The sequence below is a fragment of the Nothobranchius furzeri genome, chromosome 3 (assembly GCF_043380555.1).
Source record: "Nothobranchius furzeri strain GRZ-AD chromosome 3, NfurGRZ-RIMD1, whole genome shotgun sequence".
Taxonomy (NCBI): Eukaryota; Metazoa; Chordata; class Actinopteri; order Cyprinodontiformes; family Nothobranchiidae; genus Nothobranchius; species Nothobranchius furzeri.
Genome location: NC_091743.1, coordinates 58,038,267 through 58,054,108, shown reverse-complemented (window position 1 = coordinate 58,054,108; position 15,842 = coordinate 58,038,267). Strand labels below are relative to the sequence as shown.

General features: G+C 40.9%; 1 protein-coding gene across 2 annotated transcripts in view; it reads right to left on the bottom strand.

Annotated features, from left to right (window-relative positions):
- Nucleotides 1-72: 72 nt before the first annotated feature.
- Nucleotides 73-15,842, bottom strand: part of sfmbt1 (Scm like with four mbt domains 1) — a 31,255-nt gene continuing 15,485 nt past the window's right edge. The window contains exons 5-21 of one of the 2 annotated variants that reach the window (XM_070549908.1): nucleotides 14,309-14,397; nucleotides 13,206-13,458; nucleotides 11,688-11,785; nucleotides 11,428-11,529; nucleotides 10,227-10,386; nucleotides 9,905-9,987; nucleotides 7,565-7,691; nucleotides 6,833-6,946; nucleotides 6,636-6,678; nucleotides 6,492-6,559; nucleotides 6,278-6,417; nucleotides 5,288-5,397; nucleotides 4,771-4,946; nucleotides 4,106-4,284; nucleotides 3,795-4,019; nucleotides 534-662; nucleotides 73-409 (exon numbers count right to left, since the gene is read on the bottom strand). In XM_070549908.1, the coding sequence (XP_070406009.1) occupies nucleotides 269-409; nucleotides 534-662; nucleotides 3,795-4,019; nucleotides 4,106-4,284; nucleotides 4,771-4,946; nucleotides 5,288-5,397; nucleotides 6,278-6,417; nucleotides 6,492-6,559; nucleotides 6,636-6,678; nucleotides 6,833-6,946; nucleotides 7,565-7,691; nucleotides 9,905-9,987; nucleotides 10,227-10,386; nucleotides 11,428-11,529; nucleotides 11,688-11,785; nucleotides 13,206-13,458; nucleotides 14,309-14,397 (2,237 nt within the window). In that variant the 3' untranslated portion in view covers nucleotides 73-268. The remainder of the gene's footprint in view (nucleotides 410-533; nucleotides 663-3,794; nucleotides 4,020-4,105; nucleotides 4,285-4,770; nucleotides 4,947-5,287; nucleotides 5,398-6,277; nucleotides 6,418-6,491; nucleotides 6,560-6,635; nucleotides 6,679-6,832; nucleotides 6,947-7,564; nucleotides 7,692-9,904; nucleotides 9,988-10,226; nucleotides 10,387-11,427; nucleotides 11,530-11,687; nucleotides 11,786-13,205; nucleotides 13,459-14,308; nucleotides 14,398-15,842) is intronic. The other variant, XM_070549909.1, reaches the window with a different exon arrangement.

Genomic DNA, 15,842 nt, shown 5'->3' with positions numbered 1-15,842 from the left:
TTTTGCTTGTTTTATATTATACTTTGATTAATTTAAACATCAAAGTGTCCCCCGCCCTTCCTCTGTTCCATCACACACGTAATGTTTTCGACTACTGCATTGCTCTTTAGTCCCCAAAACGATCAGGAAATGTTGCTTCATCAGTCTGAATGGATTCTAAAGAAAGCCCAACGTTACAAAAACAGATCAGTAAAAGGCATCTTCCACGTTTTTTCAGGGTGAAGATGCAGAACAGGATGCATCAGGTCCCATTGGCCTTCCTCGTTAACTACGTAGCAAACTGCTGATAAAAAGCCAGTTTGACTCTCTCAATGTGGTGGCACAGCTTTATGGCTGGTCCCAACTTCAGCTCCATGCACTCCTGCACCGTTGGAAGGTTCAGCAGCAGCAGCGCCTGTCCGTCAATCTCCTGCAAACACAAAGAAATGCAAAGATTTGTTTGTGACATCACTAAGGTTTCAGAGGATCATTGTATGCGCTGACAACTGAAGTGTTTTTTTAAATTGCCGTTTTAGTCTGCAGGAATTCCTGACCTGGTCCAGGAAAATCCTTGCTAAAGGTGCACAGTCAGTAGTCCGGATGAAGCGAACCACATCAGCAACACTCCACTCCAGTGGGCTGGTGTCCAAACACAACTTCTGAGGAGGTTCAAACTTTGATGTCTACAGAAACACGGTGGACAGGAAGATAGGCTCACTTCAAAAGGAAAGTACTAGAGCTAAACAAATAAACAAATTTAGCTTAATTATCTGTGGAAGTGAAAGCACCTGTGAAATAGAGCTGAGGAAAATAATCAAATAATCGATGCATCGGGATGCGGACATAAACGATTCTGCATCGTAGAAGAGTACGCCGTTATCGATTATAGTGGAATGTAGTTTTGTTTTTTTAACGGCGGCACCAGCGCAGCATCCATATCTGTCAGAGTGAGCGTCTTCCACATTTACCAAGTGCTTCCGCCTTAATGTGGTTCTGCAGGGCTGAGCGCTGGAGTTGTAACCCGAGACCGAACCGGAACCGAATCAGCCCGACCGGTTCTGTTGGACTTGAGCCGTGAATTATGTTAATTGAGCGGGTTGTCACCATCGACATTAATATAGGTTGTCACGCGGCACACACCGCTTGCTCGCACAGCAACTGAGAGAGAGAGAGAGAGAGAGAGAGAGAGAGAGAGAGAGAGAGAGAGAGAGAGAGAGAGAGAGAGAGAGAGAGAGAGAGAGAGAGAGAGAGAGAGAGAGAGAGAGAGAGAGAGAGAGAGAGAGAGAGAGAGAGAGAGAGAGAGAGAGAGAGAGAGAGAGAGAGAGAGAGAGAGAGAGAGAGAGAGAGAGAGAGAGAGAGAGAGAGAGAGAGGATCGGAGGACGCTCCTCCAAACCGATGATCCGAACACGCATTATAATTTTCATAATTTAATTATTATTTCTCCTCGAAGAGCTCAGTCAGACCGAGTGTTGTGATGCCGGGAGATCCGGCCTTGGGGAGGGGGCGGGGTCAATGACAGCGGCTGCAGCGTGATCGTCTGTCTCTTTTATTTAGAGACACGGAGAAGTTAAAAGGAGAGAGAAATAGAAGATAGAAGTTCTTGTTCCACTTTATTCTTCTGTTTCATGATGATAAACTGATGTTAAATTCAACTTAAAAAAACTGGGAGGAAGCTTTGGTTCATTTTAGGTTACAGGAGACTTGTCTCCTATCTACTCCTCCAGAGACAGCATGGACATGAGGGTTACATGGTGAGGGTCACACAGGACAGGTTAGTGGAAAGGTTTGTAGTTAGCTGGTTAGTGAAGGAGATCCATCAGCCGGGTAATTTAATCCTAATCCAGCCCACAGCCTTCTGCTGGTGTTATTATCAGAAAGAATAAAACACACATCTTAAATATTATTGGAAGTTTAGAATTTGTTTTATGTTTTATTATTTTCTGCATCAAACAGAACTTGATTCATTCTCCAACACTTCAGAAATGAACCACTGGGTTCAAATAAAAAAAACTAAGTCAAACATTTCATTTGGTGTTATTTCTGACACCCTTGAACTGTGGCATAAATATTTGACTCTAAAGCTGCTCAGAGACATTAAACACTCATATATGAACCAGTTATGTATTTTTTATTACATTATGTGTCCTGTAGGTTTTCAGTATTTTTTCAGATTTTGTGAGTTTTTGCAAAGCGTGTTTTTTTCAGCCTGAAGCGTGGTGTTGAACGAGGAAACAGATTGTTTTACTTTGTTAAATCTTCTTAAATGTTTAAAATGTTTTGTCCTAACCTGTTGTGAATGGAGAGTTTTTGAGGGATGGCAGGTTGTGTCAATTATGTTTTTGTTATAAAAAAAATAAAAAAATAAAAAGCAATTATCTGACATCCTCTATTTATCGATGAAAATCAATATGAAATAATCGTGATGCATCGGGATGTTGAATCGAATTGAATCGTTGACCCAATAATCGTAGTCAAATCGAAAGACAAGTGAAGATTCACACCTCTACTGTGAAATGGTAGTGATATTCAAATATGAAGAACGATGCGCCATTAACGTAAGCTTGTGGGGAACAACTTTACAAATGTTAAGAGTGATCTTTCACACCATCCACAACTTATAAAAACACTCAAGCACATCTAATCGTGGACATTTTGTGTTCGTTTTAGTCGATATTTTCTCATTTTTATAAATCGGCATCGGCCAATTTGCCTAGTCAGTAGAGCCGATTTAAAGTCAGGCACATCTGTGGGTAGCCTGATCCTGGTGCTGAATTTCATTTAAATGTATATTTAAATTCCTGAAAAAACATCAACTTAATAAATGTTATTTTTATTAACCTTTTTTATATTGCATACTTAATCAGTTTATTGATTTGAAATGTTTGATTTTAATACAGAGCTGTATGAAAGCTGTGGTTCACTCGTTCACTCTAGTAGGAATGAATGCCTTGTACGCCTTACTCTGGAGGAAAAAAGCTCAGGTGCGCCTGTGATTGCCACATCAGACTTGAGCCTCAGAGAGCAGGATTCAGAGTCTTATTTCCTGATATTTGGACATCTTAGCTCTGATTGGCTAAATGCAACGCAACTCTACCAATGACTCAATTTGCTTTGTGACAAGGATGTTTTATCTCCACAAATAACACAAGCCTGAGTGAGTTCTGCTGTGTGGTCGAGTTTCTAATGCTAATGGTTAGCTTCTGTTAGCCAAGATGTTCTCTGCTGATTCCTGGACGTTAAACCAACTACAACCTTCCTTGTCGTGAGTCAAGATGGGCGAGTCCATAAATGTTACATGCCAGTGTGACGTAGATCTGTCTGGTTTTTCCAATCCTAGAGTTTCACCGTCTGTTTTCAATCAGAAGCTAATGCAGGAGATAGTTGTAGGAGACTGTTTATGTTCAGCCTGCATGAAAAACTCAGAGTGACCAATTATAATCAGAAATAATCAAGACATGTTTTTTTTAGTCAACCACACATTTAAAATTGAACATTTGGTTAAATTGAGATTTCAAAAACTGATTAAACCCAAAATATTGTGCATCTACTCTTATTAGTGACGGTTTTGCATATAAATAAGGTGGAAAGTCTCTAGAAATCGGCCATGAAAATCAACGGCACATATTAGCATCTGTATCAACAACAGAAAAACCCACATCGGTACATCGTTAGTTAGATTATTACTACATTTAGTCCTAAATGACTGTAGGGTTTTGTAGAACACTGTTGAAGCATGCTGGGATTTAAAAGGAGAATGCTTGAAGCATATATATGAATCTTACTAGGAAAAATAAAATCTGATATCCTTCCCTACCTTAGGTGAAGGAGGATGGTTTTCATCATCAGAGAAGGAGGGTGAGCGAGGTTTCCGGCGTCTGCGTGAGGGCCTGGGTGTTGCTGGTGGTGAGGGGGAGGGTGTGGTGGGCTGAGATTTACTGACGGATTGTTCAGAATCATCCTGAAGGTCGTCCTGCATCTCTGAGCCAGTGTCCTCACTGAGGGAATCATCTTCATCCAGATCTTCTTCATCTCCACTGCCCTGCAAGATCAATTTAAACACAACAGTTGAACCAGTTTTGATCTCTCCTTAGGAATTTAAATGAAGAAAGTAGATGTGTGTCATACTTGTGGAGACCCAGCAGGTGTGTTATCCACCGAGGCTGACGAGCGTCTCTTCTTATGGACAAAAAGCTGCTTCCTCCTCTTCCTCCTTCGCCCTCTCCTTTTCACACCACCCTCCAGGTTGGTGTGGCCCCCAGGCGGACGACCAACACGTTTGCTCTTTTTCTTTCCATAATAATATGCTGATGATTTAAAATAAAATAAAAAACACCTACAGTGAAAAGCTGTAACCATGTCTTATGGAATTAACACATTACTACAAACAGAAATGAATCCAATTACTTTACAGCATCTCATCGGTTTTTATTCCCCAAAGGAAATGAACAAATATCCAAAACAAAAGACTAAACCGATAAATATGCAGCTAAAGTGGGTCAAAGCGATTCAAAAAATATGCAATCAAATCTGGTTAATCACAGCATCTGCTGCGGAGCTGCGACAAACAAAACTGTTCTGTGTGAGACGAAGGAACATTCTCTACAGGTAACATTCTGCTTTGACGACTCCCAAAGGAGGTTAAAATCAAGCTTGGACATTCATGTTGAGGTTCATGGAAGAGCAGGTGTGTGAAAATGGGACAAAAGTCATAACTATTCAAATGGATTTAATAAAAGTAGTCAGGCGAGATTATTTAATAGTCTCGTCTATAATTCTGTAAAAACACGTACTGTATTTGGTCTTGGTGAGGATGGAGCAGTTCTCTGAGCAGTGCTCCAGAACCATCCGCGGTCCAAACAGGTTTGGGCAGCATTCCAACTTGATGCAGGTCTTCCTGCAGAAGTCTGCCACCCGATCAGCAGTGCGAACAATTTCTACGGTGGCCCGGTAACTCTTTCCCTTGTACCTGGTGATTGAAGAACAGCGGTGTTGAAAAGTGACAAATCTTTCATGAATCCATAAAACAATAAAGTGAACAAAAAGAGCAACACGTGCGACAGATCCCGACCACTAAAGCTTAATCTGCCCAAACAAAGCTGCTGTAATCAGGCCGCTCTTAAAATTCCTCCCCAGACACATCAGAAGTCTAAGGAAGGCCTCTGTTGTGCAGATCTCTCTTCTGTTTGTGTTTCAAGTACGTCTAGGTTCCATCATGTGTCCCCAGCTGTGAGCACTTGGACTATCACAGCAAGTTTTCTAAGGAGCAGAGCGTTTACAAGCCGGAGATTAAAGAGTGCTTCTCCTCACTTGGCTTTGAGTGTCTCTCCGTGGCCTTGCCAGCGGCTCTCCTGATCCAGCTGCAGCTCTCTCAGCACACGGCTGGGCTTGTAGGCCGAGTTGATCAGCAGAGTCAATACCTGCATTTAAAAAGGTAACACTTAAGAGTTACAAGCCTCGAGAAGTTGGAGAATGAAAGTTTTTTTTTAAATTTATTACCAGACTGGTGTATTGCATCCTGGGATACACCCTGGGATGTTTTAGTATAAGTAAAGTTTCTGCAGTTTGTGCAAATTGCAAACTAGTAAACAATCATGTAACAAAAATATAAATGTTTTAACTTATTCATGTAAATTTTTGATTTTAGCTAATGGTTTTATGTGAAATGCAAGCTAGCCAAGGCTATTTAGCATTTCTGATGGTCAGTATGTTTGGCTACTAAGCTAACACATGCTAATCTACCATTCACTAACAGACAGGTCAGAACAGGATCAGCTCGATAATTGAAGAAAATCATAATCAGTTATTTTGGTAATAAAAACATATTGCATTTATTTATTTGTTTTACACTGAAAATACTGCAGGGAGGCTCGTCAAAATAATAGCATCAAGTGCTAAATGACACAGATTTTGTATATTTTGAATGTTCTACTCCAATTGCCTTTGTCTTTTTTGACTTCGCACAAAGTGCTTTGATGTCATTTACTGCCTGGTCGGCAAAAGCTTTAATCATCACAAATTGCAACAACAATCTTTTACTGTGCAGTTCTTCTCAGAGAGCTTCCTTTTATCCTACGCATCATGCAAATGGAAACAGCAAATGAACTTCCTCATTTTTAAAATGAAAAAGATTTTTTATTTATTATACTGTACCATCACGCTGACAAGTAAAATAAACAAAAAACTGGGTGTTATTTTGGAAATAATTTTAATTCTTGCTCACATTAAGAGTGATCAGAAGGCTGAAATCATCACGTTTGTGTTTAAAATAGCTTTTTGATCTACTGAGCGGCCCCTCACCTCTTTCAGAACGAGGACACAGTTTCCAGGGCCGATGAACTGAGGCAGCTCGGCGATGCGCCCCTTGTTAAGATAAGGGCCTGAGAAGCATCGGTGGTTGAAGTAGATCTTGGGACAGCAGTACTTTCCATTTCCTTGGCCTGAGTGTGTTCATAAACGTCAGATACAAACAACAACACTTCACTGTGAACTAGAAATCGTACGGCGCACTCACCCGTCTCTGACTGAGTAGAGATCTGCTGTTTGACAGCATCCGGTGATGAAGACTTAGGTGGAGTTCTGCTGTAAAGTAGTAAAAACCACGAAGTTACAAATCTGTTGAGACCAAACAGCGCCAATCATCGTTCACTCTACTCACTGTTTCTCCGGCTGCACAACCGCAATTTTTCTTTCTCTCTCAACTGAAAAGATGAACACAAAACCGTGAGTTAAAACAGTCCGTTCTTTTGTGAGGTGAGGGTAATTACGGTACGTTTTAGTGACAGTCTCATCAAACAGCTGAGTTAAGATCAGGAGCATGGCTGTGATGACTCATGTTCATGATTCACTGTATACCTGAGGGCTTGATGGGGTGGACCAGCGGGTAGCCGTTTGTTTCGCACCAGCTGACAGGAAAGATGTCGAGTGAATCCATGTGAACTATCAGCTCAGGCATCGGCTGCTTCAGACCTACAGAACCAGACGTTAGGTGATCCTCCTCAGCGTTTGCAGCCGTTACCGCTCAACCTTCATATCATCACATCAGCAGTTTTTATATTATTTAAACACTAGGCAACTAATTGTCACCTCCAGGGTGGCAAATGTAGCCCTGACTAGACTTCTCTCTGTATTTTAAAAACTGGAGCTTTTCTACTGTTTTGACCTCTAATTTCACACAAAAACAGAGTTCATTCAGAGAAACTGGGATTTTTTTTCTGTGTGGAAACCAAAACAACAATGGAGTCATTTTTACAGTTTTTTCATATCTAATCCTGCCACTAACTGGGAGTAAAATGTAAACCACAGATACGAGTTTGAATCCCTGAGTAAACAGCTCTCACTGTTCTTATTTCAGAGTATTTATATAGGATGCAGCTTGCAGCTGTGTGTTAATCTCTGCTGCTCTAGGAGTCGCTGCAGGATTATTTTCCAAACCGGTAACATTTCTCAGCGTTTTCTTTTCTATTTAAGGTAAGAAGTAAAAGCAGCTGTGCACTTTCGGTTAGTGTCACTGGAACATGTCCAGTTCACTGCAGGAATAAAAAAAATCTGTTTATCTTCCTTCCTTCTTTCATTATCACGTCTCACCTTCCAGGCTGAGCCAGATGTATTGCCCTTTGACCCTTGTGACAGCCGCCACGTGGATGTTCTCAGGTGACAGTGGATTGACGGCCTCTAGTTTCATGCCTTCTTTAAAGCTGTGTTCACAAGGCTCCTGAAAAGTTAAAAGAAAAACTTACATGTACATTATGACTCGAGTCACATGGATACAAGCTGGTTTTCTAACTTTTGTCTTTTATAATAAATCATTTGTTTAGTAAACCAAGTAAAAAGGTCACTTAAAGATTAAAAAACAAAACTGTAGTACAGTTGGGGTTGCATGTCTGCAGAAGGGAAATAATGAACAGTGAGCACAACATTGTTGAGGTTTAAATCCCAACATGAGGTAGAAGCAGCAATGTCATCCGACCCCAATTTAAAATTGATTTGCCTTTAGTTAGAAATCAGTTACACAAAAAATCCCTGTAAATACAAAAATATCTGTGCCTGGTGTAATCCTAAAACAAAAAAACAGCAGGCTAAAGACTGAGGCAAACAAAAATAATTACTTGCACAAATATGCTTTAAAGTAACAATAGATGGGTTTTAAAACTGTAAGCTAGAGCTTTAACATTGTTGAGTTAGAAACTTGACCAGTTCCATATTTGACACCACTCTGACAAAACCTGACCAAAAATCACTATTCGATAGTTTTGTGGAGTGGGTAGGTGTTCTGGGGGCGCACTTTACCTGCTTACGACTGTTAAGCCTGATTCATGCTTCTCCGTCAGCTCCGCAAGGGACAGACACGCACGGATATATGGAAGCGTTTTGCTCTCATACTTCTCCGTCTCCTGGGGAGTTTTGCAAAGCAATTCCCCGGCAGGACAACAGAGGGCGTAGCGCTGTTCTGTGGTATCCTGTCATGTATCCGGTCCAAGATAGTGTGTTTATATTGTGTTTTTTTGTATATAAGAGACTTTTTAGCACAGACAAATTTGTCTCTCATTCTCCTTCACCTCTTCATGCGCTCGCCACCTCTAAGCCCATGTTTCCTGTCATTTCTGTCCACAAATAAAACGCTTGCTGCAAATCTTTTCACTCCTCCAGTCACAGGGAACTAAACGTTCATGTTTTTAGAGTTTTTTCGCGAGGTATTCTTCAAGCTGCTCCGTGTCTACCGCTAGTTATCCTCGGCTCTGTTTATGTTTTTGAGGGCGCAATGGCGGCGGTGTAGATGACAGCGGTGTCCTGACCAATCAAAAGCTTGCGTTGTCCGTCTCGACTGACGGATGTTTAGAAAAGGGAGCTCGACTCCGTCTGTCCTTGCGGAGCTCTCCAGCAGACCCACAAGGACGTTGCGTGTCTCCGCACTGACGCAGATGGAGAAGCATGAATCAGGCTTTAGCTGTAAAGCTAGCGGATAGCATTTTCAGTTTGCTGGTCATCAATAAAAAGCAAAATGAGAAGTTTGCTTTTTCTGTTGGCATCATGACAGAACCTGGAAGTTAAAGTAAGAGAATATTGTCTTTGGAGGCAAAGCAAAGCGCTAAAACCGGAGAGAACATCGGCACAGCCTACACTAGTTTGAGGTAGCGAAAGAAGGCAACAAAAATCACAGACTGATGGTGACCTGGCTTTGTTGCTACTGGACCTGTAAGTAATAATATTTTTGTACAACAGTGTGGACCTTTTGACTTTGTGGTTTATTTTACTGTTGGCTCATGTTAGCATTAGCTCATTGTTAGCACTAGCTACAGCAGACTGCAGCAGGGTTGTTTATGACATTTGTAACTCCACTTTCAACCAGTAGGGTGGAGGAGCAGGAAGCTAGTGTTATTTTAAAATGGACAGATTTATTGCGACCTTAAAGATAAAGTAAAATTGCCTTCAAAATCTACATAAATATTAAAGGGGATCTGGGAAGTTGTGGCTTGCTTTTAGCACCCCCTAGTGTTTGTATGTAGAACCAAAAACAAATCTCTCCGCTGTGCGTTAGTCTTTTCAACACCTTAATCTAACAGCTGAAATGTCTCCCAGTCTTCATTAGAGTCTACCGGAGTGACTCATCACTAAATAAAACAAATCGGCTGTGTTCATGATCTGAAACATGCTGGAACCAAACTGCAGCGCCAGGTATGTAAGCTCAATTTTTTCTAAGTCCAATAGAGAGTTCTGCCAGTCTGAAGTTGCAAGTGGAATATTCTAGCCACAGGAGGTGATAGCGACTGGGTGGTCTTACTTAAAACCCTGTAAAGGGTCATTTTTGGCACATACTGGCTGAAGAAATTGATTAAAAGATATAAAAAAATTTGCAAAATATCTCTAAGTAATTTCTGTGGTCCATAAACAGCCTAAAATCATGGCATAGTGGATGGCTAAACTTACAGTTGGGAAGCTGTGCTGAGGAGCAGCCTCGGCTTCACACTGCTTCAGGTAGTCTGCCCAGTCGAAATCTGGACCCTGGAACCCTGATCATGATAAATAAACACAGAGAGATCCAGAGACAAAACATAAAAGACGGGGTTCTCACACCTTTCTCAGAATCAAATTCAACAAATATTACAAAGATGAAAGAGCGACAGTTTGGAATTGCAAGCTCATAACTTTGGTCTAGATAATGGTAAAAATAACCCTGCAAGGATCAAATGGGTGTCACCACTAGCATCTTGTCAAGTGGTCATGAAAGGATGAGTGTGACAGAACAAACCAGGTGGGGGGGAGAGGGAGAGCCCATTTTTGAGACTCCACTGAGCTGGAAAGATCCCAGGACTGTCTCTGTGACACAGGAAGGATCGCCCAGGGCCTTCTGACTCATCAATCTCACACAGGTCATCCATCGTCACCAGGAAGTATTTCTCATTGAACACCTGAAACAGGAGAGTTTGTTTACTGGAGGTTTTAAAGGTTTGAATTAAAGGCAACTGGACTTGTTTGGTTTCTTGAAGATGTTTCACTTCTCATCCAAGGAGCTTTGTCAATTCTGACCGCCATACTCATTCTTGATCACTCACAGGAAGCCCTTGGTAAGGAGTTTTCCTACAACAGTTCAAATCTCATCCAACACTAGTTTAGAAACCTTTATACCACTGTCAGACTGACATGACATGATAATGTATGGGAAATGTTTGTATGCATAAACATCTCGCCTCTGATTGGCTTACAACAATACTACTCCTGCTGTTTCTGTTTAATCTGCTTAGGTAGAAAATATATTGTTGATGTTTTATCTCCACAAATAACAGAAGCCTGAGCGTCTCCCGCCATGTTGTGGAGATGCTAATGCTAATGATTAGCTCCTACTAGCCGTAGTATTACACGCTTCTCGGAGAACCGCCATTTTAAAGGTTCAGATAAAATCACCATGTAAATGGACCTGTTAAAAGACAAAGCCAACAGACTTTGATCTTGGCTTTAACTGGACTAGTAGTTAGCTCATCAGTCCTATGAGATATAAATTGGATTTCTACAAATATTTAGGATATTATATGTAACATATTAAAAACGAACTATTTGTAACTTCAAAATCAGCAAAAATTCACCAGCTGTAGTTTTGTTTTAAGCTGAATCAGAATATTTGTAGATTTTTAGCTGTGGTGCATTCACTGATTGAGGAGGAAAAATCTGATTTTTGAGTGTCTACGTGCTAGCTGAAAGTTTTCCAACTCTTGTCTGAACAATCATTGAATTCCTACTTCAATTATCAGTTTTGTTTGAGTCAGACTGAAAACGTCAAACTGATAATAAAGTAAAAATACTACTTTTTTCCAACAAACCATGAGCATGTGCTCACAAATCAATAGACTGAAATCTATTTGATAAAGAAGACAGAAAACATTAACAACCAAGGCGAATAAACAGCAAACAACTGTGAAACATTGCACCACAGGAGAAATAAGAAATACTGTTACCTTGGCGACGGTAGCAGGCCTGATGGAAATGGGTGCAGCAGGGTCGACAGCTTCCAGTTTCATCTGTTCCTTGAAACAATGATCAGCAATGTTGGGCTGATCCTGAAACACAACAAAAACATATATTGTGAGTCACTCTCAAGAGCCTGGTCCTAGTAGATTTGGACACCTGTTTGTTCAACGGTGGCCAATCAAACGGAGTGGGGAGAAAAGACGGCGTTCACACGAGAAAGAACAAATAAAAGCTGTGCTGGCGTCACCTTAGCAAACTCTGCAGTCAGAGCTTCATCCTCAGGAAGGTCGTTTATCCTCTCTCTGACCTCCTCCCACTCCTCCTCGCTCCGCAGAACCATCAGGTCTGAAGGAGACAAATCTACACCAATCAGCTGCTGGAGAGCAAACATCTGACTTTTTAACAAGTCAGCTACTGTTTCTATAACAGCTTGTCCTTGATAATCAGACAACACACAAATAATTAAGCTCAGCTGAAATAAATGCTTTTCATTAACATTTTTCCTAGTTTTGATTCAATTTAATAAGTGAAGTCAGGATATCGTTTGGATTTGCTGCTTGTTATAATCACTTTAAAGCTTCTGTAAATACAGAAAATAACCTACAATAAAACACTGGATCAAAAATCCATAAGGCTTCAGCTGTGGTGCTAACACAAAATTAATCATCTGTCAGGACACAGCTGCGCTTCCTCACATTTTGCATAGAAATCCTGTATTTTCTACAGATTACAGAGCTGAAAACAACCACCATTTATTACAGGCAGAAAACGTATTTCAAGGTCTGGAGCAGGGGTCTGCAACCTGTGGTTCTAGGGCCAGAAGGAAACTTTTGGTTACTCAGGCATGGACATTTGCAGCTTTGACCCAATGAAAATGAATAATGACATTTTTATGTTCAACTCAATGCACATATTTGATTGAAATCTGTGACAGAATGATGCAAAAGGCTGCTCCAAGGCTGAAAACTATATCTAAACTTTATGGATTATGCAATATCAGCATCCTCAAAATCCATATTATGAAGACTTCTAATATATTGCAGTCTCAAACTGCATGAAAATAGATGAATTTGATAATTAGATGGAACCCCTGTGTGGGTTTACCCTAGTCTGCTCTAGTATTTCGTTATTCTGTTTGTAATCTCATTCTAGTGAAATATTGTGATTTTTTTATCTGAAATCACAAACTTTATACAGAAGCGACACGCTCAACAGAAATAAAGTGCAGTTTTGTAAAATAAATAAATGATTACAAAACACTGAAAGACATCCTGCAAAAACAAAAAAAAGCCTAATTTAAATTAGATCTAGAGTTTTTTTTTTCAGAAAAACATCAGACAACTTTTTTCTACTTTAATGTTACAGATGAATAAATATTGATACTTTATTGTAGTTTCCTAATTTTAAGATACAACCCACCACAGTTATCAACATTTATAAATATAAATACTTATTTAATACTTGTTTATTTTAAGCTTCAAGCACGTTTTGCAACTCTTTAAATAAATTCATTAGGGAAAGTAGCAGGAATGACTCCTATAGCAATAAAAGCAGCAGCTTTCTGGGATCACTCTTTCTGGAGTTTAGTTAGGAACACATGCGCTCTGTACCATTTATTTCTCTGATCAAACTTTATTTTTTGTGCCATTCAATCAGGTTATTAATTGACAAACTGTCACATATTTCGCTTCTGATAAGGAAGCTAAAACAGCCTCCTTATTTTATTATGAACAAAAAAAAACCTGACCAGGTCAGGGCTGCGGACCTGACGGAGGCCTCAGGGTGCAGCCATGCTCTTTGGCCCAGCCAGGTGGGTGCAGGCGTGGGTGGAGATAAAAAAGCCATAGTGTTGCAGGTGTGTCCGGGAGGCCCTCAGTGCCTAGCAGGCGCAGCTTCAACCTCCCTCCAATGTTTTCCTCCACCTCAGCAGCCCAGGCCAGCCCAGGGTCCACGCCATCCTGCAGCTCCACATAGCAGCCCGCAGACAGAAGCTCCACTGGGTCTCGACCATGCTGGGGCTGAAAGAGGGGGTGACGAGAGGTTGTAAACAAAGAGAAGACGGCACACATTTCCACAGACCCACGGTAGCACACGCCTCGGTGAAGAGAGGAGAATTTGCTTCGTGACTAAGTGACAGAAGTGAAGCTCCATTTAAGAGAGCTGAAGAATTTCATAGCCTGTTCATGCAGTAAATTACCTTTCAGCAGCGTGGCCTTGGTGGTGCAAACAAAAGCTCTAAAGGGCCCAATACTTCATAGACTTTATGTAGGCAGGGCATACAGGATGGTATAGAAATAAAACCTCATTCAGATCAGGTGGAAACACATTCTAGTGGCCATTTTCAGTGTTTTCTGTCATTTCAGTCTTGGAATTCATTCATCAAGTACTTAAATAAAAACACACACATACATACATACATATAATATATACATACATACGTACGTACATACATACATACATACATACATACATACATATAATATATATATACGTACGTACATACATACATACATATAATATATACATACGTACGTACATACATACATACATATAATATATATATAGACATAGTGAGTGATCTTGTGGAGTCATAGCCAATCACCTATTGGTGCTTTTAAATCTGGTCTTAAAACTTATCTTTTTACCAGAGCTTTCGGGTTCAATTAACTTTGTAGCACTTTGAGATTTGTTTCAAATGTAAAGTGCTTTATAAATCAAATGTATTATTATTATTACCTTAGTGTTAATTAAAATCATAACTGACAGATAAGACAGAAAACACACCGAGAAATAACCCTCTTTTCCTCCCTGGTTGGGAGTTATTTTCCAGGTTTTAAGGCGGACAGCCGCTCCACACCCCAGCCTCACCATTTCCAGCAGGTTGGCCGGTGCGCTGCACTCCTCAGCCAAGGCCTTTTCCAGCACCGCCTCCCAGTCTGAATGTTTCTCACGCACACCTGAGGAGGAGGAGGAGGAGGAGGAACAATTCACACAGTTGCCTTTATCAACTAAAAACACCTGGAGCTGAGCTCTAGAGGATTACACGCTTGTTTCACCGATCTTTTTATCTGACAACTGCCACCTTAAAGAATAACAATTCAAGATTTTATCAAATATAGTTGATTTTTAGTATTTCAAGTTCTCTGGTGTTTTATGTGTTTTATTAACAAACAAATAAAAGTTCAATTAAAACCCTACACAGAACATTTTGGGCTGATCCACATGTACTTGCTGCTATCTTGTTTATTTTTTTGTAGCCATATTTGGAGAAGATGTTAGAAAAGGGAGAACAACGCCTCAAAGCCGACTGTATGAAAGCATTAACTAATAAGGTTGGATGTCTGTTGAATTATAAAAGTATTTTCAGAAAGACTATGAGGACAGCGATCAGAGGGAATGAATCTGTTTAATGACACCGAGCTTTGTGAGACAGAGAGAGAGAAAAAGACTTTCTGCATTTCACAGGAGAAGTAGATGCCGAGGAGATCCTCTGGAGGCTTCACCGAGCTGCTTCGGTGAGTTTTCCACTTTAAGGCACTCCTACCTACATTTTACAGTCTGTTGTAACACTATAACATTATATTTTCACATGTGCAAGATGAAAAGAAAGACTAAAACTGGAGTGTTAAATAAGTCTTCTGCTCTTAGAGGTGGAAAAACATAAAATCCCACCAACAGAACCCAAACATCAAACAGATTTACACTGACAAAAACTAAAATGATAATATTTAAAACTTTTGATGTCAGGATCTGGGGTGAGTCAGCACCATTCTGCTATTCATGCCCCAAGTCTCTGCAGGTGGGCGGTTACGGAGAGCGGCCAGCTGCAGGCTATCCCTAATCTACCGGTCCAGCGTTTATAAGGAGCTGAGAGACCACTTCACCTCGCTGGATGATTACTCACCTTGGGTAGCTCTCTCCAGCTAGAGTTAAAACTAAAGTCTTAGTCCCTGTTTTTGTGCTCATGTGTTATTGTTGTTTAGACTTACTTCGCCTTATCCTCACCAGGATCCCTCGCCTCAGACCACCTCTGCAACAGCCTGGACAACACATTCGAGCTTGATCTCCCTCCACGCCTGGACCGACCCACTCTCCCACCGCTTACCTCATTTGGATTACGGATACCCCAGACACTTCCCTTTCCCCTTGGATTTCGGATACCTCAGACGCTGCTCACCCCAGTCCTGCATGTTCCCTCCCAAGCCCCAGGCTTTGCCAACCCGCAGTAAGAACCACAAAGACTGAATCTTGAGTTCTGTTTCTCTCTGCCAAACCCCTCACCAGTGTCTGTCTCTACAGACCCTGTCCGGAGCTGTGCTCAGCATCACCGCCACGTCTGGCGGTGCACCCTCAGTTACCCTTTTAAATAAACTTTTGTTTTTTCCTCCTTCCCTACGTCTCC